The 25010-nt window shown below is 33.5% G+C and overlaps 3 protein-coding genes across 5 annotated transcripts; all 3 read right to left on the minus strand.

The window, feature by feature from the left end:
• Positions 1 to 894: 894 nt before the first annotated feature.
• On the minus strand, positions 895 to 1966 carry LOC111808925 (probable membrane-associated kinase regulator 5). Its single transcript, XM_023695172.1, has 2 exons — positions 1120 to 1966; positions 895 to 1043 (listed from the first exon to the last, which is right to left on the minus strand). The coding sequence occupies exons 1-2, from the start codon at positions 1910 to 1912 to the stop codon at positions 1015 to 1017; spliced, it is 822 nt and encodes a 273-aa protein (XP_023550940.1). The 5' UTR covers positions 1913 to 1966; the 3' UTR covers positions 895 to 1014.
• A 2473-nt stretch (positions 1967 to 4439) lies between these two features.
• Positions 4440 to 8481, minus strand: LOC111808775 (F-box protein At5g52880). 2 transcript variants are annotated; one of them, XM_023694943.1, is made up of 6 exons: positions 8221 to 8481; positions 7106 to 7281; positions 6906 to 6993; positions 6563 to 6723; positions 5564 to 5703; positions 4440 to 4893 (listed from the first exon to the last, which is right to left on the minus strand). In XM_023694943.1, exons 2-6 carry the CDS (start codon positions 7257 to 7259, stop codon positions 4762 to 4764), a joined length of 675 nt encoding a protein of 224 aa, XP_023550711.1. In that variant the 5' UTR covers positions 7260 to 7281; positions 8221 to 8481; the 3' UTR covers positions 4440 to 4761. The 2 variants fall into 2 exon arrangements, with proteins under 2 accessions (XP_023550711.1, XP_023550710.1); XM_023694942.1 differs by lacking the exon at positions 8221 to 8481 and having other exon boundaries at positions 7106 to 7416.
• LOC111808774 lies at positions 8217 to 16581 on the minus strand. Of its 2 annotated transcripts, XM_023694941.1 has the most exons (17): positions 15985 to 16581; positions 14823 to 14944; positions 14625 to 14713; positions 14504 to 14539; positions 14297 to 14390; positions 13958 to 14000; positions 13267 to 13367; positions 13106 to 13170; positions 12527 to 13023; positions 12356 to 12443; positions 12125 to 12265; positions 10972 to 11540; positions 10752 to 10887; positions 10604 to 10672; positions 10229 to 10519; positions 9910 to 9943; positions 8217 to 8425 (listed from the first exon to the last, which is right to left on the minus strand). In XM_023694941.1, the coding sequence occupies exons 1-17, from the start codon at positions 16194 to 16196 to the stop codon at positions 8217 to 8219; spliced, it is 2796 nt and encodes a 931-aa protein (XP_023550709.1). In that variant the 5' UTR covers positions 16197 to 16581. The 2 variants fall into 2 exon arrangements, with proteins under 2 accessions (XP_023550709.1, XP_023550708.1); XM_023694940.1 differs by lacking the exon at positions 8217 to 8425 and having other exon boundaries at positions 9387 to 9943; positions 15985 to 16575.
• Positions 16582 to 25010: the final 8429 nt, after the last annotated feature.

The following is a 25010-nucleotide window of genomic DNA, read 5'->3' on the forward strand; positions in this document are numbered from 1 at the left end:
GCATCGGTTTGGCGCTTTACATATGCTTCAATGCTTAGATCACAATCTAAAAATACTTACCTATCGTAATATATATTTATGATTTTTTATAATCTTGAACCGTCTAAAATTAGATCTCGGTGGTGTTCACTTTGATCTTTGACCTTATGTTACCTCACTGGTTAATAAATCTTCTTTGTTTTCTTTGTTAACTCAACAATGGAGTAAAGTTTCCAACATCTTAATTGTGAAACTTTATTGGATGGCTAAAAAACATTTACTGAGTNTTTTTTTTTTTTTTTTTTTTTTTTTTTTTTTTTTTTTTTTTTGTTAAATTCAAAATATTTGAAATAGAAATTCAATCCTCTAAAATTTAAAATATATGCATATAATTAATTAGAAAATATGAGTAATTAATAGGTCATTTTCTCTCCAATTTTATCAACTTCTTTATCTTATATCAATTTCATGCAAGATTTTAAAAGAAATGAACTTGAGTGATATTTAAGGATAATTAGAAATGAACTATGATCGAAATTCAGGTCGGTTCTCGAGTTAGACATTTTTTTTTATCGAGTTAATCTAATCAATTCAAAAATAAGGTTAGATTTAATCCAGCTTAACCCATCAAACTTTTAAGATTATTATGTAAATTAAGAATATCTTCGCATGAACGAGCTTATATGAACGAGCTTATATATACAACCTAACTTGTGTATATATATATATATATATATATATATAAAACAGTGGTTGGAGTTTGCATGAGACAAAATCCGAAGACAGACAAATTTCAGAATCAGATATCTTTTTAAATTCCTTTGATAAATAATTATGAGCCTTTTACATATTCCCAACTCCCAAACACCATTTGTATTGTTGATCATCACTTTCATCACCCAACAATTTCTCTTCTTTTCAATGTTCTTCCTCTTCTGGGTTTCTCTCAGATTTTATTATTTTGAAGCTCTTTGCTTCCAAATCAATGGCGGAAAATGGAATCGAACAAGAACATAATACTCTGAAACACCTCTCTCAGACGTCCACACCCAACACAGGTTTCTCTGACCACAAAAACATAATTCAAAAATCAATGACCTAATTATAAGTTTAAAAGAGGTTTCTTTTCTTTGTTTTTACCTGTGGATCCATTCAAGGATCTTTTACAGTGTAAAATGGCGCTTTCAATCCCGTCGTGTTGCTGTAATAACGAATCATCCCTCCGGTTCGGCGGAGGAGCCACCGCCGCCAATCCGCTAGCTGCTGAGGCCGATTTGCTCCTACCCAGATGCTTACAGACCAACCGAATCCCTGTCGGAAGACCATTCTCGAGCTTCTCCCTCACCGGAGAATCCACAGCTGCAGACGACAACTCGCCGCCGCTGTCGGTGGGTTTCTTCAGAAGCTTAGGCTTTATCAGCTTTAGATATTTCTGCACCGCCTCCTTTGAGAACCGCCACGCCGGAGATGGAGCCGGAACCCCACATGGGTCCGGTGGAAAAATGCCTCTGATTCTTCTTATGCTGTTGTCTCTGGTGAATTTCGAGCTTAGAATTCGGGTTTCTTCTTGTTCTGGGCCAGCGGGTGCTCTGTTCTTGGACATTGATCTCTGTTTCTTGAAGATGAAATCAGTGAATTTGGGAGCTGATTTGAGAAATTGAATCGATGATTGGGGCTTCAAAGTGTGTTCGATTGGAAGAATCTTCCGTTTCGAAATGGAATCGGAACAGAGGTTCATGTGTTCCCCTAATTTGGTCGGAATTTGAGGCCTCTGTTCTGGGCTTTGAATTTTGCCGGCGGAAACAGAGAAAAGCTCGAGATCGAAGAACGAATCTTCTTCTTCTTCTTCTTCTTCTTCTTCCTCTTGTTCTTGTTTCCGTAGTCCATCGGCGCCGGAAAATTTGAAGAACTTGAGATAGGCGACGGAATCCATGGTGAGATGAGAGAGGAAATGCAGAAAAATGATGGGTTTTATAGAGAGAGAGAGAGAGATGATGTAAGCTTCTTCAATTTTTTTTAAAATTTTTTTGTAAATTTGATATTCATATCTATAATTTGGTGTTCTTAGATGTTGCCTTCATCGATCATTGTCATTTTGACATAATTTCTAAAAGCTTTAACAAACTTTTAAATTCGATGAAGTATTCGAGAGGATTGTCTCTACCGACTAACATAAGTCATTCCAACATAGTATCTAAGTAACATACACATGACTATCAAGAATGTGCATACAGATGTAATCTCAATTCTTTCACGTGATATTTTATTTTAGTGATATTTATTCACGTACTTCTCTTAGAACTATTTCACAAGTGAGAACAATATTTCTCTCCTCGGTATAAAATATCTTCCTATCGACCACTCCCTTAACACCTTAACCATGGTTAGTCCAGAGTTAGAAGAGAGAAAGACAAGAAAAGAAAAATTTTGTTTGATATTGTTTTGCTTTTGGCTCGGGAGAAGACTTGGCACCAATGGAGATAGTATTCATTGATTTATACCCATGATCATTTCTTAAATTAGCCGATGTGGACTTTCATCGAACTCTAGTAATCGCAATGTGATACCCTCAATATCCTTGTTAAATTTTTTCCAAGGATTGTTCTGAGAAAAAGTTTAATTGATTTTTTTTTATAAAAAAATGCCAATCTTTTTATCGAAAGTGGGTTTGGTTGTCGGGGGTATGTCTTATTTTCTTGTCTCTTTTTGGCACCATTTTTATGATTTCTTGCAAGAAAGTTTTAGGTTGGTGGGGTTTGTATGTTGTTAGTGATTAACTATGTGCTTAAGCCTTGAGTGATTGCTTTTAAAGTGCATATCAACTACCTTGGAAATGGCCTTTACTTTAGGTTTCATATGAAAACCTTACTCAAATAAAGCAAGGATTAACATTTTGGATGGAATTTAAGAGCATGCGCAACTTGTCTCTTTTAAAGGGATGTTTGTTCAATTTGGTGGGAATTTTGGGTACCCATCATTACTTAAACATATCAATTTCTTTCCCCCGTTTGATACCAAATTAATATGAGATTCATACTAAAAGCTTTTATGTTCATATATATTACTGTTTAAAGAGATTTCTGTTATGTAAAAAAAGATAAAGGTAGAGGTGTTTATGGGTTAGATTTGGTCGGGTTTGAACATTTTTTTAGACCCAATTCATTTGCTTAGATGGTAAAATTTTCAACTCAAATAACCCTTGTTAAAAAATGAACCTAACTCGTGATTTTATGTTGTTTGGATTCAACCCAATTTGTTGTCCGTTTTTATTTATTTAAACTCAACCAAATTCAAATAAGTTCATAATTTAACCAAAACTATATAAATTTGATTGTATTGATCTGAATCTCTACTATTCACATATACCAAACACCATTTTTTTTAATTTCCTATAATTGAATGTTTCGAAAAAAAAAAATGTGCACTTTGTTGACATAGCTAATAAATATCAATATTTTTAATCTTTTTCATAACTTTATATCTTAAGGATCAGTCATTCACGGTATTTGTTCATTCATATCCCATTCCTTTTTTTTTTTTCAAGTATCACTCACGTGTCCTCTGTTTCAGTCTTGCTCCGTCCTCGAACTACATCCTATTAGGAGAAGTTTTGCTCCGATACTATTTATAACGCTTCACACATAAGTTTGTAATTTAGATGAATGGTTATGGACTACATCCTTATCTAACTGATTTTTTTTTTTATTGGGAATCATTTGAAAAATTGTTACTCAATATTTGAGAAAAGAATAAATTAAAACTCTCCTTCTCGGAAGTTTTCTTGTTTATTTTGTTCTTCCAAGCAACCACACAATTTCTTTGTGATTCAAGGAGGGAAGATCTTCATATTCAACAACTTCGTTTTCTAAATGCATTAATGTCGATTCTTAGCCAACCTTCTATTATGGAATTCAACTTTTCATTCCTTATGGATGATATTCGAAACCATAATTCATTCAACTCCAACTCATATTTTCAACGTAACACTCTCAACCAAATCGATGTATTTCGTGATGTGTTCTGGTTCGTGTTTTATTTGTATAACAATAAAAATCATTTAGAAGAGAAAGACATTCAAAATGTGTATATAAAGATTCAAAAGTACTCTTAAACTTTTCAAAGGACCAACTTTGTTTTCCGGTTCTAAAAAACCATGAATTAACAAAACTTGATCTCCCATAAAAAACAAGAATATAAAACTTCGGTTCACCATGTGTAGTGACCTAGATAACCCCTTCCGATGATTTTAGTAATCACCTCGGGTAAATATCACAAAATCATTTCAATCATCCCTTCAGGTAACCTAGTTCAGCCCTTTAGATTTATTTTTTGAAATTTTTGTAAAGATATATTAATATAGGGTCTAATCAGACTACAATAAAAACATTAGGATCTTGTGGCATTAAATTACTGTTGATAAAGAAAAACAAATAAATAAATAGAAGAGGAAAAAAAAAAGAAAAAAAAAAAAGGCTTATCTGCTATTGCTATTATATTTACAATCTAAGCTGCCATCTACACCAATTGGAGTTCTTTTGTAATCTATACGAATTTTCCCTTCAGTAATATCATCGAACTAAAAAGGCTAGACGAGTCAACTTCTTTACTGTCTATTAGAACATCAAATCTCTCGCCAACTTAAGCATTAAGCATGTTCAACTGGTTAAGATATTATATTCTAAAAAAAAATTAAAAAAAAAAAAAGTTCAAACCTCCAACTTTACAGGTTTGAACGTGACACTTTCAATCTGCTCTTGCTCCTTTAGTGCCTGTTGGCACCACTCAGTTGGGGCGTCTTCTGCCCAAATACTTTGGAAGAGCCCAAAACTCAGAAATCACAACTTCATCTGAATCAGTGTCGCTATCCGAAGAATAAATCAATTCTGAAGTTCCAGTTAACACATATTCAACAACCTACAAGAAGCTCACATATTATGATTAGTTCAAAAGCAAAAGCCAAAATATTTCACTTAGTTTGGTTTTTTTTTTTTTTTTTTTTTTTCCTAATCATTAGGTTGCTTCTTTGGTGGATTTTGATCCGAATAAACCAATACCCTTGTTCTTTCAAAAGTTGCAACATTACTCTCAATCTTTTATAAACGTTTCAAAACTACTCTTGTGTAGAAATCTTTTAGAATTTTGGACAAAAATTGAGACATGAGACAATGTGGCGATTCAAAATTTGAAAAGTCACACGTAATATTGTAACTTCGAAAAGAATAGGTGTTTTTTAAACAAAAAGGAAACTAAACTCAACATAAAAAAAAAGCATTCTTGAAAAACTTAAGCAGCTATAAAATCTTCATAGATAATTTAAAAGAACATGTACGTGATTTTTCCCCCTCTAAAAGAATCAATAGCAAAAAAGCCATACTACCATCAGCCTGAAAAGAAGTCAGTTTCACAAAAAGTGACCATTCAAATAAGCAGCAGCAGTTTCGTGCGGTGTTGGGAAGGGAAAAACAATACTCGAGTTCAGTGAGAGAGAGATTCATGTAACTAAAGAAAGAAAGTCGAAGAGAAAAAAAAGCTAACCAAAAAGACCCTGAAAATGAACTTAGGAAAAAGGGAAAGAAAAAAGTACCTGGTTGATTGACAGAGGCTTGATTTGTTTGTTTTTATTTCTACCATGATCATTGGGACATCTCAAGGTACTAAAGGAAACTATTGTGTCACAGTGTTTGCAGTATCCCCTTCCATGTCTGTTTCTCCACAAAGAATTATCTAACATTCCAAATGCCATGGTACAAATAATGAATATGATATCAAAAACCATCTTATTGAAAGTTTTGTTTCATTAAGAAAAAGAGTGAAAGAATTTAAATAAGTAGAACAGAATTGGAAGGTAAAAAGATAAAGAAACACAATAATTCCCGTGAGATCCCACGTCGATTGGGTTGGAGAATAAAACCTTCTTTATAAGGGTGTGGAAACCTCTCCCTAGCAGATACGTTTTATAAACCTTGAGGGGAAGCCCAAAGAGGACAATATTTACTAGCGGCAACTTGGGCTGTTACAAATGGTATCAGAGCCAAACACCGGGTGATGTGCCAGCGAGGAAGCTGAGCCCCGAAGGGGGTGGACACAAGGCGGTGTGCTAGCAAGGACGCTGGGCCCACTCCCGGGGGTCCCACATCAATTAGAGAAGGGACGAGCACCAACGAGGACGCTGGACCCCGAAGGGGGTGGATTGTGAGATCCCACATTAGTTAGGGAGGAGAACGAAGCATTCTTTATAAGGGTGTGGAAACCTCTCCCTACCAGACATGTTTTAAAAACCTAGAAGGGAAGCCCGAAAGGGAAAGCCCAAAGAGGACAATATCTACTAGCGGTGAGCTTGAGCTATTACATTAAACCTCCCACTCGAGTATTCTCACTTAAGCCTAAACCACCAAACAATTGTCTACCCTCCTCTACTCCCACCAATTTTACTTATAATCAACTCCCGCTAACGAATATGCTTTTGATACCCTAATGATATCTACATGGATAGTATTTTTCTTAAATTTAAGTTAACCGCTCGGTGAAACGGAAAACCCAACCAAACAATATGTAAATATATTGTTCAGGTCTCAATTCTCACCTACATATGCTCTCTTGAACGCCTCTTTCCAATCAACGTGAGGTGTGCTAGCTAAGCCATCCACACTGTCTTTATCATTAATGGGTTCATTAGAACAACCAAAAAATGTTGTATACTGAAACCTCCACAGATATTCATCATCTGCTGCTGCATTCCATGACCTTCACATTGAGTATAAAATAACGATTATCTTAAAACGATGTTAGCTATGCTCGTGAACTTATAATGCTAGTAAACTAAGTTCATATTCAATAGTTGAATGGCAGAAGTTTAAGGTAATAACAAGCTTTGTTGATGGAGAAGGGAAATATTATAACATACAGTCTTAAAAACAGAAAATTACCGACAGACTAGCCCAGCGGAAACTAAAGATTCAATATCTAGAAAGCGGAAGATGTGGACGAGAACGTCTTGAGGGAGTTGAGACGAACCTAAACAAATTTGTGAGGAACGAATCAGATTGAGTTGCAAAACATGAAGATGAAAATTCTAACTATGTTCAATTTGATATATAAATAGCAATTACCCTTACAACTAATTCACCTTTTACTTCCTGACGTGCTTTACTACGTCTCTTATGAGCAACCATTGCTTTCTTAAATTCTACAATTGCTGAATTTCTCTTTTGCTTAGGCAAAGAAGCTTCAACACCCTGAGCAAGAAGATGTGCAGCCGAAACAGCAGAGCTCGTCTGCATTCTTTTGTTAAATCAACCACACCTTAATCAGAAAATTTCATATTGATTTCATATTCAACTTCCCATTTTCTAATAAGCATTGAGGAACGTAAACAAATGAGAGAGCGGAAAGAGTAAGAAATTTACAGAAGATACAAATGTTGAGGATTGTTGGGAAGGAGTCTCATATATGTGCTAATTTTGTGTGCTAATTTAGAGAATGATCATGGGTTTATAACTAAGAAGTACATCCTCACTGGTATGAGGCCTTTTGAGGAAGCCCAAAGCAAAGTCATGAGAGCTTATGCTCAAGGTGGACAATATCATACCATCGTAGAGGTTCGTGATTTCTAACAACAGATTGATATAGTTATGTTCAGTTTCAATGCCACAAGACAGAATCGTCCGGGTACACAACTACATTCTCATACATACGAAAGACAAAGAACATTGCATATCCTCTTTAGCTGCTGAACCCATCAAAGAAGAGAATTGGTTTATGATAGACAAATCTATGAGACTCTTCATTTAACGCTGACAATAAATATGTTTATTAAGACATTCAACCAACTATTCAATTGAATCCTTAAATGGGAAGCTATTCAAGAAAAATGACATATGTGATAATTGAATAAGTAATGTACAATAATCAACCAAGCACAGGAAAAGGATTTAAGAACCTTTTCGAATCAAGAAGTGAATGGAACGTTTCCCAAATGGCCAAATCAAAACATTCAAAGAGTTCATAACATTTCCTAATTGGACTCAATTATCGAGAATTGAAACTGACAAGCTATATCGGTACTCAGCATATCAATTCTAAATCACTGAACTCCAAAACTATAATCAAAAGCGACTCATATCTTCCCTAATCTTTTGATACCCAAAAAAAATGAATGAATGAATGAATGAATCCATGATTTCTGGTAAAAATGAACAGAAAGAAACGCAATCGCAGGAAGGGGAGAAACAGAGAACTTACTCCGGAAGAAGATGAAAGGCGGTGATAATATGTTGGAAGATGAGGGATTGGAGATTCTTGGGAAGTTTATTGAAAGCGCCTCTGGTAATGAAGCTTAGCTCCTTACAAGCTAATGGGTAGCTGTAACTCTTCGCCAGAGAGTCTGCTAGGGCAAGATTTTGGTATCTCTCCAATGGATCTGTCATCCGGAAACCAAATGAGCAACAGAAACAATGGTATTGGAAATGGGAAAATGAAGATGAAGCGCAGAGCAACGAATTGAAGAACAATCTCTGAATAATTTCAAGTCAAGATTTTTTTCCCCCCATTTTAGTTCTCAGGCATTCATCTTTCAATATCAACCCATTGATAGTTTCNTTTTTTTTTTTTTTTTTTTTTTTTTTTTTTTTTTTTTTTTTGAATTTTTTATGCCTGAAAACTTCATAATTATTTATTTAATTTTTAATTTATTGAATTAAAAAGACAAAGTCCGTAGTTGACATACAAAACGATCATGTCCAAGTAATAATTAAATTGTTCATAGAATATGGATACGGTTGAGTGTTTGTCGATACGACCCACTTATAGTTTGAATCAAATCGTTCATGTGAATACCTATGAATAGAGATATCATATATAGTGAGTTTATTATAGAAGAGGGGACGACAAAATACTTAATCTCTTGTAAATTTGTAATTCAGAAGATTGATTCGATCTCAATGAGATATAAATTCGTTGGGAGCTGATTTCAAGACTTGAACAGTGGCTTTCACCTTCTCATTTAAGCTCGAGCAACTTAATTTATGGTTAGATCAGTAACAAATCGTTCATTACAAAATTAGTGGTATTTAAGGTGAAAGATGTAATTACATGGTACTGTAATTATAAATAATTCTTAGATGATCAATTTGCTTGTAATGATTATATTCATAGATAAAAATTATCTTATATACATACGAGTTAATTAATTACTTTTATATGAGTTTATAATCTATAAGTTCATTAATTTACCATATTGACTCAAAATAATACTAAAAAATAAATTTAGCTCAAGATAAACTATTAGTTATATCGATCGAAACGTTTCCCATATTCAAAGTTCAAAAACCTAAAAGTAAGATTCGTTCATCGTTTGACAATACCTCGTAGATGTTTTTGAACTCGATCAGTGAAATATATAAAGAATATCTCTAAAAGGCAGCTGAATTAAAATTTATGATACAAACTCTACAATCTTAATAGTTTGAATGCACAAAAATCACATAAATGATGTATAAATCCTATGGTATGTTCCTCATGATTCCAAACATATCTATCTGCTCCACATTTTCGTAATACATCATACATTCGCAACGCCAAACACTCGAAAACATCGAACGATACGACGTAAACGGTTTGAACATTGGCCTAACAATTCATTCATTACCCCATTTCTTAACCATATGACTTTGAAACAAATGACATAAACCATTGGAACGATACTGCGTAATTGGGGATGACCTTGTCCTGCATAGGTTGCCTCGTTGCAAGATCGACTTCGAGTTCCCCAGATTTTATGACCTTTGTCCTCCACGATCGTTCATATCGGTTCACTATTACGTGTTTAGATAAGAAGCTTGGGTTCTACATTCTATAGGAAGTATGTAAGCTGTTGCTTTTTTCTTGAACCTCCCTCTCCATACAAATCATTCCATTGCTTCAACTCATTCATAACTGATCCCTCAGAAGCAAAACTTGCAGCAACCTGCAATACATTACACATGAGGATACGGGTTAATCTCTACGAACAATATTGAAAAGAAACTAGCTACATGTGAAATCCCACATCGGTTGGGGAGGAGGTCGAAGCATTCTTTATAAGGGTGTGGAAACCTCTCTCTAGCAGACGCATTTTAAAAATTTTGAAGAGAAGTTTGAAAGGGAAAGCCCAAAGAGGACAATATCTGATAGCGGTGGGCTTTAGCTGTTACACTACACGACACGAGCCCTCGTCTCACATCTCAAAATTAAGGCAAGAACAGATATTCACCTGATTTTTGGCCTGCCTCATATCATCCATATTTAAAGGCCTCAGAATGATGACTTGTTCCTCTTTTCCTGCCTCTTTCGTAACTGTAGTGTTTTCCAAATCATTTTTGGTCTCCTTCTCGATCTCGATTTCGATCTCATTTTTTGTCTCCTCCTTCTCCTTATCTTTCTCGATCTCGATCTCATTTTTCGTCTCCTTCTCCTTCTCCTTCTCCTTCTCGATCTCGATCTCATTTTTCGTCTCCTTCTCCTTCTCCTTCTCCTTCTCCTTCATCTCTCTCTGCTTCTTTTCCTACAGCAGATGGAAGTTGCAGAAACTTATTACCAGAAATTGATGATAACAATGAGACAGAGGAATAAGTTCAATGGAAGTTACCAAATCCTTCAATCTCTCTTGTTGCAAGAGCTCCCGAACAGGCCGATAAGCTGCGGTCACGCACAAATTCTGTTGCCAGACGTAAAGTTCATGAGCTGATCAATGGAACAAAGCAATCAATTCATAAGACATAAGTTAGAGAACACACCTTGAGATCACTTCCACTGTATCCTTCTGTCATAGTTGCAAGCTCCTTGAAATCAAGATCTTCAGCCTTCTCCTTTGATAGAAGAGTTCTCATGATCATTTCCCTGCTCTCCACAGACGGAAGACCAACCATAATTCTGTTCGATCGAATATATCGAACGGTTAGAACATGAGTCTCCCAAGAAGTTTTCGCAAACTAAGGATAAATATTATAATCTTACCTGCGCTCAAATCGCCTAATGATTGCTTCATCGAGGTCAAATGGCCGGTTTGTTGCAGCAAGAACTAGTATTCGTTCATCATTTCTAGTCAGAAGTCCATCCCAGTGTGACATGAATTCATTCTTAATCTTCCGCATGGCTTCGTGCTCTCCCACTCTAGTCCGTTGGCCGAGCATGCTATCAACTTCATCGACAAAAATAATCGTAGGTGAGACTTTTGCTGCGAGCGTGAACAATGCTCGGACGTTCTTTTCATCTTCCCCAAACCATTTAGAAGTGATTGTGGACATTGAAACATTGATGAAACTTGCTCCAGCTTCATTAGCAATGGCCTTTGCTAGCATTGTTTTACCCGTTCCAGGAGGGCCGAAAAGTAGAATGCCCCGACACGGTTTAAGAAGCCCTCCTTTAAAGAGGTCTGGTCGACGAAGAGGAAGCATAACTAGTTCCTGTAAGGACTCTTTGATCTCATTCATAGAACCAATGTCTTCAAATGTCACCCCAATTTCATTTGCAGGGATAACCTCGGGTCTTATACGCTTTTCGAATTCGTTGTCGGGAGGAATTTCCTGTCGGAAGTGCCAACAGTGACCAGCACATATGAAAATAACACGACTTGTAAGAAACGTACTTCAAACATCAAACAAAGGTAATTAGATTACCAACAACTTATAAAATTGGTGAGTTTCCCTTATGGGTTTCCCCTCAAGGTTTTAAAACGCGTCTGAGAGGTTTCCAAACTCTTATAAACAATGCTTCATTCTCCTCCCCAACTGATGTAGGATCTCACAACCACCAACCCTTTGGGGTCCAGCGTCCTTACTAGCACATCGCCTGGTATGTGGCTCTAATACCATTTGTAATACCCAAACTCAGTGGGCGATGTTACAAATGGTATTAGAGCCGGACACTGGGTGATGTGTCAACGAGGACTCTGGGCCCCAACAGGGGTGGATTGTGAGATTCCACATCGGTTGGAGAGGGGAACTAAACATTCCTTATAAGGGTATGGAAACCTCTACCTAGTAGACACATTTTAAAACCTTGAGAGGGAGCCCAGAAGGAAAAGCCCAAAGAGGACAATATCTAATAGCGGTGAGCTTGGGCCGTTACAATTTTAGTTGTTTTATCATTATTAAAGACTCAAACTTACAGGTGCTTTTTGTGGAGGTACATTTTCATCATCTTTTTTCACTATAGGAACAGATTTATCTGCCTCATTTCTGTTTTCTGCAGCTGGGTTTTCAGATTTCGATTCCGTCTTTGCCCCAATCGCCTCGTCCCTTTGGGCTACCTGCAAAAAGTTACATTTTTCAATATCATAATAAGAAAGAAGTACAAAGAGTCAGGTCGTTGAAGCAAATTCTCGAGACGTATATCGAACCTTAGATGATTCTGAGTTCGTCTCTAGCTTTAGAGTGTCTTTTCCTTCATTATTTCCTTCCTGGAATATACTCAATCCATGGGATAAACTGCTCCAGAACCAAACAGGCATCATTCATGGATACTTTATTGTCATTTGTTTCTCAATCCTAACAAGGAATGTGGTGCATACCTCTTGGAAGATATCAAAAGTTTTCCGTTTCGGTATTCGGGATCCCGGTTGTTCATCAAATGATACGATATCGCCGACACGACGATTTCTTCGATATAATTACTGAGAACCATGGTGTCTGCATGACAGATTGAACCAAGATCATCACATTCAAGATCATTTGCAGCAAGTACTTCAGCAATGTGGTTTTTATTATCTTGAAACTGAATCATCTTCATGTCTTCTGCCAATTGAGCTTTCCAGCTGACAAGATGGTTCTCATCTTCAGGGGGTCGAATTTCAACACTATATCGGAATAAACTCGTCAATCTGTTGTCAACATCTCCGCAATCATTTTCGACATCGACTAATCGGGAACCGAGTACTAGAATAGATCCCGAGAGCTTGTTCAGAAATCTATGGAACAGATTGTACATCCTTGGTGACTGAAGAAGAAGTCTCTCAACATCTCTCAGATACAAAATTATGGAACTCGTTTCTGATACCGACATCAAGACCTGTAAGATTCAATTGATTTGACAATTTTTCAGACCATTACAAGCTCGGATAAAATAAGGTAACAGCTCATAAGTGGATTACCTTATAAAGTGACTGAAGAAAAAGTTTCTCATCAAAACACCAACCATTTGTGCGCTTGACAGAAGCTGAAAAAGATAATACTGATTTGGTTTGGCAAAACTAAAGAAACAAGGAGTAGTTAAATAGTTTCATTTCAAATTTATTTGGATTTTGAATTTAACCTGGGTTTGTTGAAGCATAGTTTGATGAGATACTACTAATATCCGACGCAGCAGAAGCGTTTCTCCGAAGTTTTGGAGGATTGGACGAGCCCTCGGTATATCTACAGATTAAAAAAAGGACCCCGAGTAGTAATTAAAACATAGCGTGCCTCTGATACAGTAGGGAACAGCTACGAATAAAATTAAGGTTTTTGTATAACAGTCCAAGCCCACCGCTAGCAGATATTGACTGCTTTGCCTCGTTACGTATCGTCATCAGCCTCATGGTTTTAAAACGCGTTTGCTAGGAAGAGGTTTACACACCCTTATAAAGAATGCTTCGTTCCCCTCTCCAACTGATGTGGGATCTCACAAACCACCCCCTTTCGAGGCCCAGCGTCCTCGTTGGCACTCGTTCCCCTCTCCAATCGATGTGGGATCTCACAATCCACCCTCTTCGGGGCTCACACCGCTCGGTGCCTAGTTCTAATACCATTTATAACAGCTCAAGTCTACCACTAGCAGATATAGTCCGCTTCGGCCCGTTAAGTATCGTCGTCAGCCTTATGGATTTAAAATGTATCTACTAGGGAGAGGTTTCCACACCCTTATAAAGAATGTTTCGTTCCCCTCTCGAATAGATGTGGGATCTCACAGTTTTATTGAAACTAGATAAACTAGATATGTTATGATTAAACACGGAATATTCTACCTCGATGGAATGTCGGTCGTACTGCTTTGCCTTCTTAGGTTTCCTGTAAGAGAACAGAACAAGAATACGAGGAAAAAAGAGATGGTCAATAACTACAATTTTTGCTGTTGAACTTCAAAGGAACAGCTATAAAATTCTGTCGTCCAGCTTCATTGATACTATGAATCAATCAGAACAACCTTAAAATCAGCCATTAATGTTATCTGGTGCCAAGTGAAAAATGGTATGAGATCTTAAGCATGTAGAAAAAAGAACCATTTCTTGATAAGACAGAATCAACTCATCAACTGTTGTACGAGGAACATTTGTCTTAGAGATGGAAAACATGTTTTTTCTTACCACAGGTATTCCCACTTGTCGGAAGAATCGAGAAGGAATCCCAAATGCTCGACATTCGCTCCAATGTCACCTCGGAAAGGGACCTCTTAAATGACTGCACAAGTAAACATACGAGGAATAACTCCTTTCCTTGTCCTCCTCAATCAATATGTCTGTTGAATTCAAGTGATCTAGAAAAATGTTCTTATCCTGTTGGCTAGAACTTACAGATTCTTTCTTGGGACAGCCATATTTGCTCTGCATCTGTAGAAAATTTAGCATTGCTGATGTAAGTCGCATACGTCGTAAGCTATAACCGAAAAGATGAACTTTAGTGTAGATAAAATACCTTTAGGGAAAAGTCGGAAACGTCTAACAACAGCAACTTTGACTCGAAGTGATGTGCGAGAGCCTTGGCAAGCATCTGCTGGTAAAGTTCTTATGGACAAAAAATAAAAATAAAAAGACAACAAGATTACATCATACACTGCCCTGACAAGTATTGTTCGTGACACGGTACTTGAGGTAGAAGTGTCATAGTTTATACCTGTTGGTCCTGAAAGCAAAATAGCTCGACTCGCTGGTGAAAGGTTTCTGGTGTGCCTCGAGATGTCGCAGTGCTTCAAATGAACATATGCAGCACTCATCAAAAGCACCCGCGTCCTCTCGCTGTGATTATAATCAGAGAAAGATCAGTTAAGAGTAGAACACGAAAATATGAGAATGTAATGCTGAAATGTCATGAAGGATCCATAGAAACTTCTCACAATCAAGAATTTTTATAATGATAGCATGATTGAGTTCTAAACAGTGAACAACCTTGAAGTTTACAAATTAAGGAACACTTAAAGCGACAATGATTCTCATTTCATATTTAGTACAAGAACATAGCTAAAAGACAGCAGCCATCAGAACATTGAAAGCTAATGGATAAAAAAGAAGAAAAGAACAAGGAAGTTGTAATGGCCTAAGCCCATCGCTAGCGGATATTTTCTTCTTTGGGCTTTCCCTTTCAGGCTTCTCCTCAAGGTTTTTAAAATGTGTTTACTAGGGAGAGGTTCCCACACCCTTATAAGGGTGTTTTGTTCTCCTCCCCAACCAATGTGGGATCTCACAATCCACCCCCCCTTCGGGACCGAGCGTTCTCGCTAACACTAATTCCCTTCTTCAATCGATGTAGGACCCCCAATCCACCCCCTTTGAGGCCCAGCGTCCTTGCTGGCACACCACCTCGTATCCACCCCCTTTGGGGCGCAGCCTCCTTGCTGGCACATCACCCGAAACCTAGCTCTGATACCATTTGTAATGGTCCAAGCCCAGATATTGTTCTCTTCCCCTCAAGGTTTTTAAAACGTGTCTGCTAGGGAGAGGTTTCCACACTCTTATAAAGGGTGTTTCGTTCTCCTCCCCAACCGACGTGGAATCTCACAAAAGCTCAATAAAATCCATTGTGTAAACATAAGTTTTACCATAACCTCTAATTTCTTGGAACTGGTATGTAACTAAGATTCCATGTTTTGATTGATTAATAGAAACAGGGTGATATCTGGAAAAGGCCACAAATAACAACTGTCTATAGGATGAACTACATAAACAATCTGGCTTAAAACCAAAATCTATGAGCAAGAACAAGTTTCCAGCACACCTGATCACTAACAAGAGAAGGAAAGAGGTTGAAAAGATGATAGAAGAAGGAATCATATTATTACCTTAGATAATAAGGAAACTCATCACAGGTGACATTGCTGTTTCTGCCATCAATCAGCTGCCTGGTGAGCTCCTGTTCAATCTTTTGTCCTGTAATCACCTCAGAAGAGGCATTCACTCCAACCCATTTGCCAACAGCTTGTCCAGAGCTTAATCCAAGGCCCACCCCAACACCAACACCCAAAGCAGAAAGAAAAATGTGCTTCTGTTCCATCACCACCACAAAAACAACACAAACCCCAAACACAATTTCCTTTTCTCCTATTCCCAAACAGATTGAAACACAAATCCGATCCTGAATCACTTTCAAACCCAGCAGCTATTAGGTAGCTGATGATGATCCATTGAAAGAAGAGGCCAAAATTTGGGATGAATATCCGTGGAAAGAGGGAAGAATGATGGAGATTGAGAAGGGTATTTGCAGAAAGAGGGAATGAAAGGAATGAGTTGGTGGGTGTTGTTTTGTTTTGTGTTTTTTGGGGGAAAAAGAGAGAAAAAATTGGATTGTGAATCCGGAGAGGAGGTTGGTCGGAGGGTGTAGAAAGGGGGGTTTGAGTAAAGAGAGCTATATATAGCACGGGCTGTCCTGTAATGGTGGACGTTCAAAATTGCCTTCCTAATTTACCAAACTAAAATACCCAAAAAGGCTTACTTCCCTAAGCCTTCTTTTGACTTCCCATTGCTTTCATTGCCTTCAATCCATCCATCCATCCCCCTTCACCATCAAAAACACCCAATCCCCCAACTTTTTCCCCATTTTCCCTTTATACATATATCATATTTGGCTTGCCTAGCCACTAAGTCTTTGAAAAAGCAAGAATAAAAAGTGTATTCTTTTCCCCTCAAAAGTTTAATCTTTTTTGAGCTCCACACACACCACATGCATTTTTATTTTTAATCTTCCTCCGTTATTATTCAATTTTAGTTATAAATTTGGTCACTTTCGTGAATAAGACATTAATTATCATTTTAAAAGTTGATGGTTCGATCCCACCTCTATAATTTTTAAATTAAAAAAATGACCGTGTGTTGTATCTTACATATTTGACTGTATTAAAGTTTGTATTCTCACATTACACGTTACGAAGCAATTTGTTAAAAAAAAATTGATTTAAAACGACAACCGTTTGAGGACAGTTAAAGATTAGAAAAATAGTAATAAAGTTATTACAAGTATTTGTTTTTAAATGGTTGGGATGTAAATGTTTAAAATATTTAAGGTATGTGTTTGGATATAGAAAATAATTATGTCTGAAAATTAAAATTTGATTTGTTTTTATTAATTTTATATATGGAAATAAATATTAAATAATTGAAGTATTGAAACAGTATTAGTAATTATTTTATACTTTATATGGTACATTTTACCGCTTTTGTTGATAAAATTATAATTAATTAATTAAGGGTACGAAAAGTAATTAAATTAAGTTTGATATTATTTGATATATTGTTATATTAATTAATTAATCAATCAATAAAAATAAAAATAAATAATCAATTTACTTTTGAAATAAATAATTCAATTTAGTTGCTACAAAAATAACTAAATTAATATAAATTAATTAGAATAAATAACTAATAATAAAATTTTATATGCATGTATGTGATCGCACAATGTGCATGCAGTCACACATGACATCGTTGTATGCAATTTTATTTTAGCTAAATTACTTAATATTTTTAAAAGTCAAAATGATTAAGATTTAAATTTTAAAAATTATTATTTTTAAATAGTCTATAAAATTTTGGTTTATTGGTAATTATTCCCTTATTAAAAAATGAACCCTAACTCGATTATAAATTTTTTTAGGTTGGTTCATTTATTTAAATTTTTATTTTAGTAAAAGTAAAAATTGGTAGGTAAAACATTTATTTATTTATTTATTTTCAATTTACCATTGAATTTGAATATACATTTTAGAAAAATTACTTTTCAAATAGTTAAAATAGTTAAAAATTATTTTTAAGAGCAGCGAATAGATAGTAAAAAAGTAATTAAATACTTAATAATGTATATAAAATTTTGTTATAATAAAAATGTATTTTTTAAAATTAACAATAAATTCGAGTAAGTTCGATTCAACTCAATCAAGTTTTAGAGGAACTCGTAACCAGCCAAACTCATAAAACTTTCATTTTATTTAAATCAAACTCAATTTAAAAAGTACGAGCTGAATTTAGTTGATCGAATTTCTTAAGCACCTTTACCTTAAAGGTAAAATTAATTATTATTATTATATAAATTTCACTAAATTGGACATATTTCAAATTAAAAAAAAAATTGACATGTCAGTAATTCACTCTTTGATGAATTTGATGCATTGCAATAATATGTGGATAATAATTTGACGTACATTATTTTGAATAATGATTGAATGGAATTGAATAATGATTGAAAATAATATACATAACTTTTCATTTAAATATTATTGGTCACGATATTAAATATAAAAAGGACTGACATTATATTATATACTTTCGGTGGCATGGTAGCACACCACATGGGACTGCCCATAAAAGGTTTTGTCCCAATTTTTTTGGTCCTTTCTTTTTTTAATTTTCTAAAATTATTAATTCCTTATTTCAAATTTTACATTAAATAAGAAAACCTCTCCAGAAGGCGGCTACAAAAGGTATATTATAATCTTTTTTAACTTTATTTTTTAAAAATAATTTATTTATTTATTTTTACTCTACCTACTCTCATTTTATCTCGTGGCCTATTCTAAATTGGCGGTTTATCTCGTGTCTAGCATTTCAGTAAGAACGTTAAATGATAGGGGTTTATTAGCAGTTACAAATGTTCGAGAATATGAATGTTTATATAAATCAAAAACTCAGTCTAGACTACTCAACACAAACTATAAAGATGTTTATAGATTCGCAAGTTGACATTTTTTTAGTCGAGGTAACTTGACCCATTCGAAATAGGGATATAATCAAACACGACCCATCCAATTTTTTTTTTTTTTTTATCCAATCCAATTCAACTTGTTCACACCCCTATTATGAGATCTCATATCAATTGGAGTGGAACGAGTGTCGATGTGAGTCATCGATTGTGAGATCCCACCTCCATTTGAGAGTAGAATGAAACATTTTCTATGAAGGTGTGAAAACCTCTCATAGCAGACACGTTTTAAAACTTTGAGGGAAAATTCGAAAGTGAAAATCGAGAAAAGATAATTATTTAAAATTTTGATGACCCACATGACAACCATAATGCTGAATTGGAATGCTTTAGCATGATTGTCTCATTATGCTCTTTTTTTATTTTGAATTTTTTAATGATCATGGGACCTTTCGAAAAGAACAAGAACAACCAATTCTCCATGCCAATAGATCTTGGTTTGTGTGTATGTTTTATAATAAAGTTTATTAAGGTTGTATTATCTTAGCATTTAATAATATAATTCAACCAACTTGTTTAAGGTACCGACAAATTAAATTCTGTGCATATGGATTTCCAATGGGTATTTCATAAAAATAAAAAATAAAAACCACATTAGGAAACTATTCTTCCAACTTTCATCCTATCAATTTTAGCAAAGATCAACCGTTAAGATTTGTTTTTTTTTCTTTTGGGATCGAATATTCAAATCTTTATTTTATATTTGTTGTCTTCATTATTCTTCATCTTTCATAAACATTTCAAAATTATTATTCAAGTAAAAATTTGATAGGGAGCTCTTTACGACATCGGAATGAATGAGGAATATATAAATAAATTGAGACCGAATAGGATGGCTCATAAATGTTTAAAAGTTTCGAAAGCTATTATTTATACTAATAAGGTGTACCTTCTTTCTCAATTACCCAATCATAAAAACTCTAAAGTTAAGCGTAACTCTATATTGAATGTCGGAGCCATGAAGTGCAAAATTTAGATTCTGAATCTGAGATATACAGCGTTAAATTGTTCGATACAAATTGAGACCGGTTATTATACGCCACCATATTGTTCCAAAAAATTTAGTAAAATTTTGGGTTTGGTGGGCAAAAGGATTCCATTTTGTCTTTTGCTTTCTTTTCACTTTCGATGTTTATTGCATGAAATTTGTAGAAATTACTTATTTGTGTGCATGGAAAATACTTTAGATGGTACGTTATGGCTTTGGGGTCAATAATGTATATGTGTGTATAGATTATACCATTTTGGTTGTAATTTTACTTATGATAACTACTCATTTATGTGCATGAAAGTTGACTAGTTCTGAACGACTTATAGGTCCCTTGATTTCTCGATATTAGTTGTGATTGTATGCATATCTTATCTTAATAGGGAATATTTTCTCTACGTCAAGTCTAAATTGGTTTAACTTCTTAAAAATTCAGGTCGATATCAAGTTTGTTTAATATATCTGAAAATAAAACGTCTAAAAAATAAGATATTTACAAATAAAACAACAGTGGTAATCTTGAGTATCGAAATGAGGGGTCTTTTGTCCTCAAAATGAGGGGTCTTTTTCCAACTCAGCCTCACATGCTTGGGTTGTTAGTATAAAAACATATTTTTCTTATTTTTTTTCCTTTTTTGGTGGGTTATACGTAATGGCCACCTGTACTTTTCAACTTATATTTATTATTTTATTATGAGTCACGTAAATGTTTGTTTAATAAACCCACAATAAAAAGCTGGTTTAAAGACAATTTGAAAATAAAATAAAATAAAATTTCTGTAGTTTAACGACAAAGAAAGGTATCTTACAAAAGATTCAAACAAGTTAGAATATTCCTCCACCAAAATCCAATCGGTTGAATTTCGATAGAGTTCCGTGCGTTTTGGGCCTACCACGCTTTCGTTGTGCCACTCTGATTTTATCACACAAATGTCATCATTGTAAAGTACACCAGGTGAGGAAAGGAACTCAAATCTGTACCATGATAGACTACTATTCTACCACTAGACCACTATCCTAGTTCGCATACCACTCGGTCTCTAACTTTGATAAAATTTGTAATAGCCTAAGTCTACCGTTATCATATATTATCTGTTTTGGTTTGTTATGTATCGTTGTCAGCTCATGGTTTTAAACTTATCTGTTAGGGAGAGGTTTTCACACTTTTATGAGATCCACTACAAGGTTTTAAAACTGTGAGGTCGGCGATGATACGTAGTAGGCAAAAACAGACAATATCTGCTAGCAGTGAGCTTGAGCTATTACACAAACGAAATTCTACGAATTCAACATGCTTTTCAAATTTAAAATTAAAATTTACTAAACACTAAAGTTAGAGAAAATAAACGTGAGGAATTAAATCAATTTATTCTCGTAAAGTTTGCAAGTTTGGGAATAAATACGAGAAAAAACTATAATATTATATGCATCATTATTTCATAATTTCATCTTATCTGTCCATGTTCCTCTGCATCTTGTACGTTTTTAAGAGGGAAATAAACGTGTAAGAATTCTTTCAGCATGTTTTGTCTCCTCCTTCAACACGTCAACAGACCTCTAAACTTTAAATTTTATGTCTAATAAATTTTTGGATTGAAAAATATATATAATATAATCTTGGTACTTTTAATTTTATGTTTAATAAGCGTGCATATATTAAATTTATTATTAAAAATTATGTCTAAAGAGTTGCAGGGGAAGGCTTGTTGGGCCTATGGGCCTTGTGGTGTGTATTTGGGCCCATGGGTCTGGGCATTTATTTGGGCCATTTCTTTTAATAAAGAAATAAATTGCAAGTTTGATCTAAATAATTTTAGATAAAGCGCACAAAAATTATTATACGAAAATTAGTTTTCAAAATTTATATTTATTTTAAAATATTTATTGTTCATTTAATAAGCATAAAATGATTAAAAAATGTTTTCTTATTTAGTTTTTAGAAAGGAAAAAACAAAAACCATAAACATAAAGCAAATTTTCTACACAATTTAAAAATTGTGTGAAAAATGAAAAATAAGAAACATGGACAGTAGTACTAGGAATAAACTTAAAATAATAACGTTATTAAACTCAAAAATTTTATTTTTGTTCAAATAAAAACTATGTTTTGTAAGTATTATTTATTTATTTATTTGATTAACAAAGAAACAGAGAAAATAAATAATAATTAATCAAAATGGACAATACAAAGAAGAAATTGAGAGTAGAAGAAATTTAGATGTTTTAATTAATTTCATTTTTATGCTTTTATTACATCAATTTTGATAACTCAGAATATTTAAAAAAAAAATGGGAATAAGATTTATGGATTAAACAAATAGCTTAAAAAAAAATTGAAGAATTTATTCCTTTTTATTGATACTCTTTTCTTATTTCTCCTTCTAGAGAAATTTATATCACAAATTTGTAATATTCTCATTTTTAGGAAAATTAAGAATTGAAAAGGAAAGTAAAGATTTTTAAATTTTAAATACTCTTAAGTTTCAAAAATACTCGTAAACTTTTAAAAATTTCAATAATATTCTTGAACTTTAAACATTGTCTACTCTTAATTTTGGAGGTAAACCGTTAATACTTTGTTTAAAAAATACCATTAAAATTTAAATATTTTCATTGATACCCTTCAAATTTTTTTAAAAAATTAAATACCCTATAATAGTATATTTTAAAAAATTTCATGAAATATCTTATTAAATTTAAAAAAATATCATTAACACCTCTTATCTTAAAATAAAAAACAACGACAAAAAAAAAAAGTTCAAAAAAATTATTGAAGTTAATATATTTTTATAAAGTTTTATGAGTATTTTTAAGGTAAATATATTTTTTAATATATTTAAAAAAATTTAAGATGTTTTTTGAATTAATGGTAATGGGTTGTTTAAAACTTTTGCTTTTAATGTTTTAAAAGTATTTTTGAGACTGTTTTGAATGTTTAAGAAAATTATTAAAGCGTTAGAAAATTTAAAGATATTTTTTTAGACAACCTTTAAATTCAAGAATATTTTTATTAATATAGTGTTAAAAGTATTAAAGAAAATGAAAAAAAAAACGGGAAAAAGATATTCATGGTAGAGTTTTAATATTATTATAAATTAATAATTTCCTGTACTTAAAAGCTATCTTTCATATATAAAAAAATTGTAACATAATTTTTAATTTTTAATATTTTAAGAAAACGAAATTCCCACGGCGGTTTTCTTTGACCGTCGGCGGCGGCGAGGGAGGAAGAGAAAATAAACCATGTGGTTAACTGTAGTTTTGCATGACTTTGACCTGAAACGTTGAGGTTTTTGGGTTATAAAGTCATCGCTGGTATAATTTATGGCGGAGTTCTTGATTTATAATGAGTTTTGCGTTAATATTAAGAGTTGAGCAATTGACCCGTTGATCTAACTCTCTTCTTCGATTTATTGCTGATCTCGTCATTGTTGATTACAAAAGATCACAAAATGTTATTAGAGATATGTACTCGAGTCCTAGAATTGGAGTCACATGAAGACCTGCTTCAATCGAGATGAAAAATTTTCATTTAAATGAAGAACGAGGGAGGAAATGATCACAAATTTTCATTTTCATATGATCTCGTAATTGTTGATTATAAATGATCACAAATTTTTTGGTGTCATCAATAATGATTATATTCCTTGTATTTATCCCAGCCAAATTTTTGCTTCACTCACTGACTATATATATTATATTATAATATAATATATTATATTATAATATAATGTTTATTATAATATAATATATTATATTATAATATAATGTTTGACGTACTTTAAATGTTTGACATAGTTTTATATAATATAATGTTTGCATAAATATTATATAATGAATAGTATTCTAAGCATAAATAAATAAATAATTTATTTACTAATCTATTATATTAGTAAATAAATTATTTATTTATTTATGCTTAGAATACTATTTTTTATATTATTAAAAAAACGAAATTATTCATTAAAAATTTCTTTAAAATTAATATTTTTATTAAAAAAAATTACAAAAAGATGGAGAAAAATTACCTACGGGTAATTCAATCCCGTGAATTTACTGTGTAAATCACCACCTCATAAAAATAAATGAAGCATACTAATTTTTAATATAATATTAAGAATCCTTTAACATGTTAGACACGCTTGAGCTTTAATACAATTTGTTTGTAAGTACCTATTTGGAAGACCTCGTTGAATTTTAACTTATTCGACACGCTTCAACACCCTAGAAACTGCTTGAAGTGAACTTGTTTAGATTGATAAGGGTCTTCCATAGATATCTTAAGACAAAGAACACTTGTTTGAGATCCGAATCACTCCACAAGCAAAATTGATCATGTCAAGTTTGAATGATTCTAAACATGCAATCTAAACTATATAGAATTGCAAAAAAAACTTAGCTCTTAGTTAAAAGAAACCACGTATGCTCTTTACTATATTTTCTAAGTCTCTTCTACAAATATAAAATATAAACTTTATATAGCCTTAAAATGAAAACCTGACATTTTAACGACGGTGTAAATATAACTTAAAAATAAATAAAAAGGCTTAAAACTTAAAAGACATTAATGAAACGCCATAAATCTAGATTTAAATCCTTCATCATAAATTTGTAACCATCTAAAAATAAATGAGGCCGCATTTAAAAGTATTTTGAATCTTTTGTTGCATAAATGAAACTTGATTCTTTTTAACGTGACATTAATATTACATGATTGAGATGTCTTGGATCATATCATATTTGGTCAAGACACAAGGTCATCCCCTTCAGATTAATGTACATAATTGTCACGATCGATAGAGCCTGCATTTGTATCAGATTAATTGGTAGATGCAGAGTTGTATCCTTGATGCATATGATATGCAATATAATCATGATATTATGTGAAAACAGGTAAAAGAATCTTCAATTGTCCTCTAGCAATGAGCTTGTCGACACTTATTGGAGCCCATGAGAGTAACGTAATGCTTGAAAGGTACGAAGGTTGTCCCCTAACAATTATAATTAATGCCTTGTACGAAAGTTTTTATATCTACCAACATTAGAACGATACGAACTCGCCAAAAGAATTAGGGACCATAGATCAACAAATTCTAAAGGGACCATAGATCAACAAATATCAACTGCTC

The sequence above is a fragment of the Cucurbita pepo genome, chromosome LG13 (genome assembly GCF_002806865.2).
Source record: "Cucurbita pepo subsp. pepo cultivar mu-cu-16 chromosome LG13, ASM280686v2, whole genome shotgun sequence".
In the NCBI taxonomy this organism is placed as follows: Eukaryota; Viridiplantae; Streptophyta; class Magnoliopsida; order Cucurbitales; family Cucurbitaceae; genus Cucurbita; species Cucurbita pepo.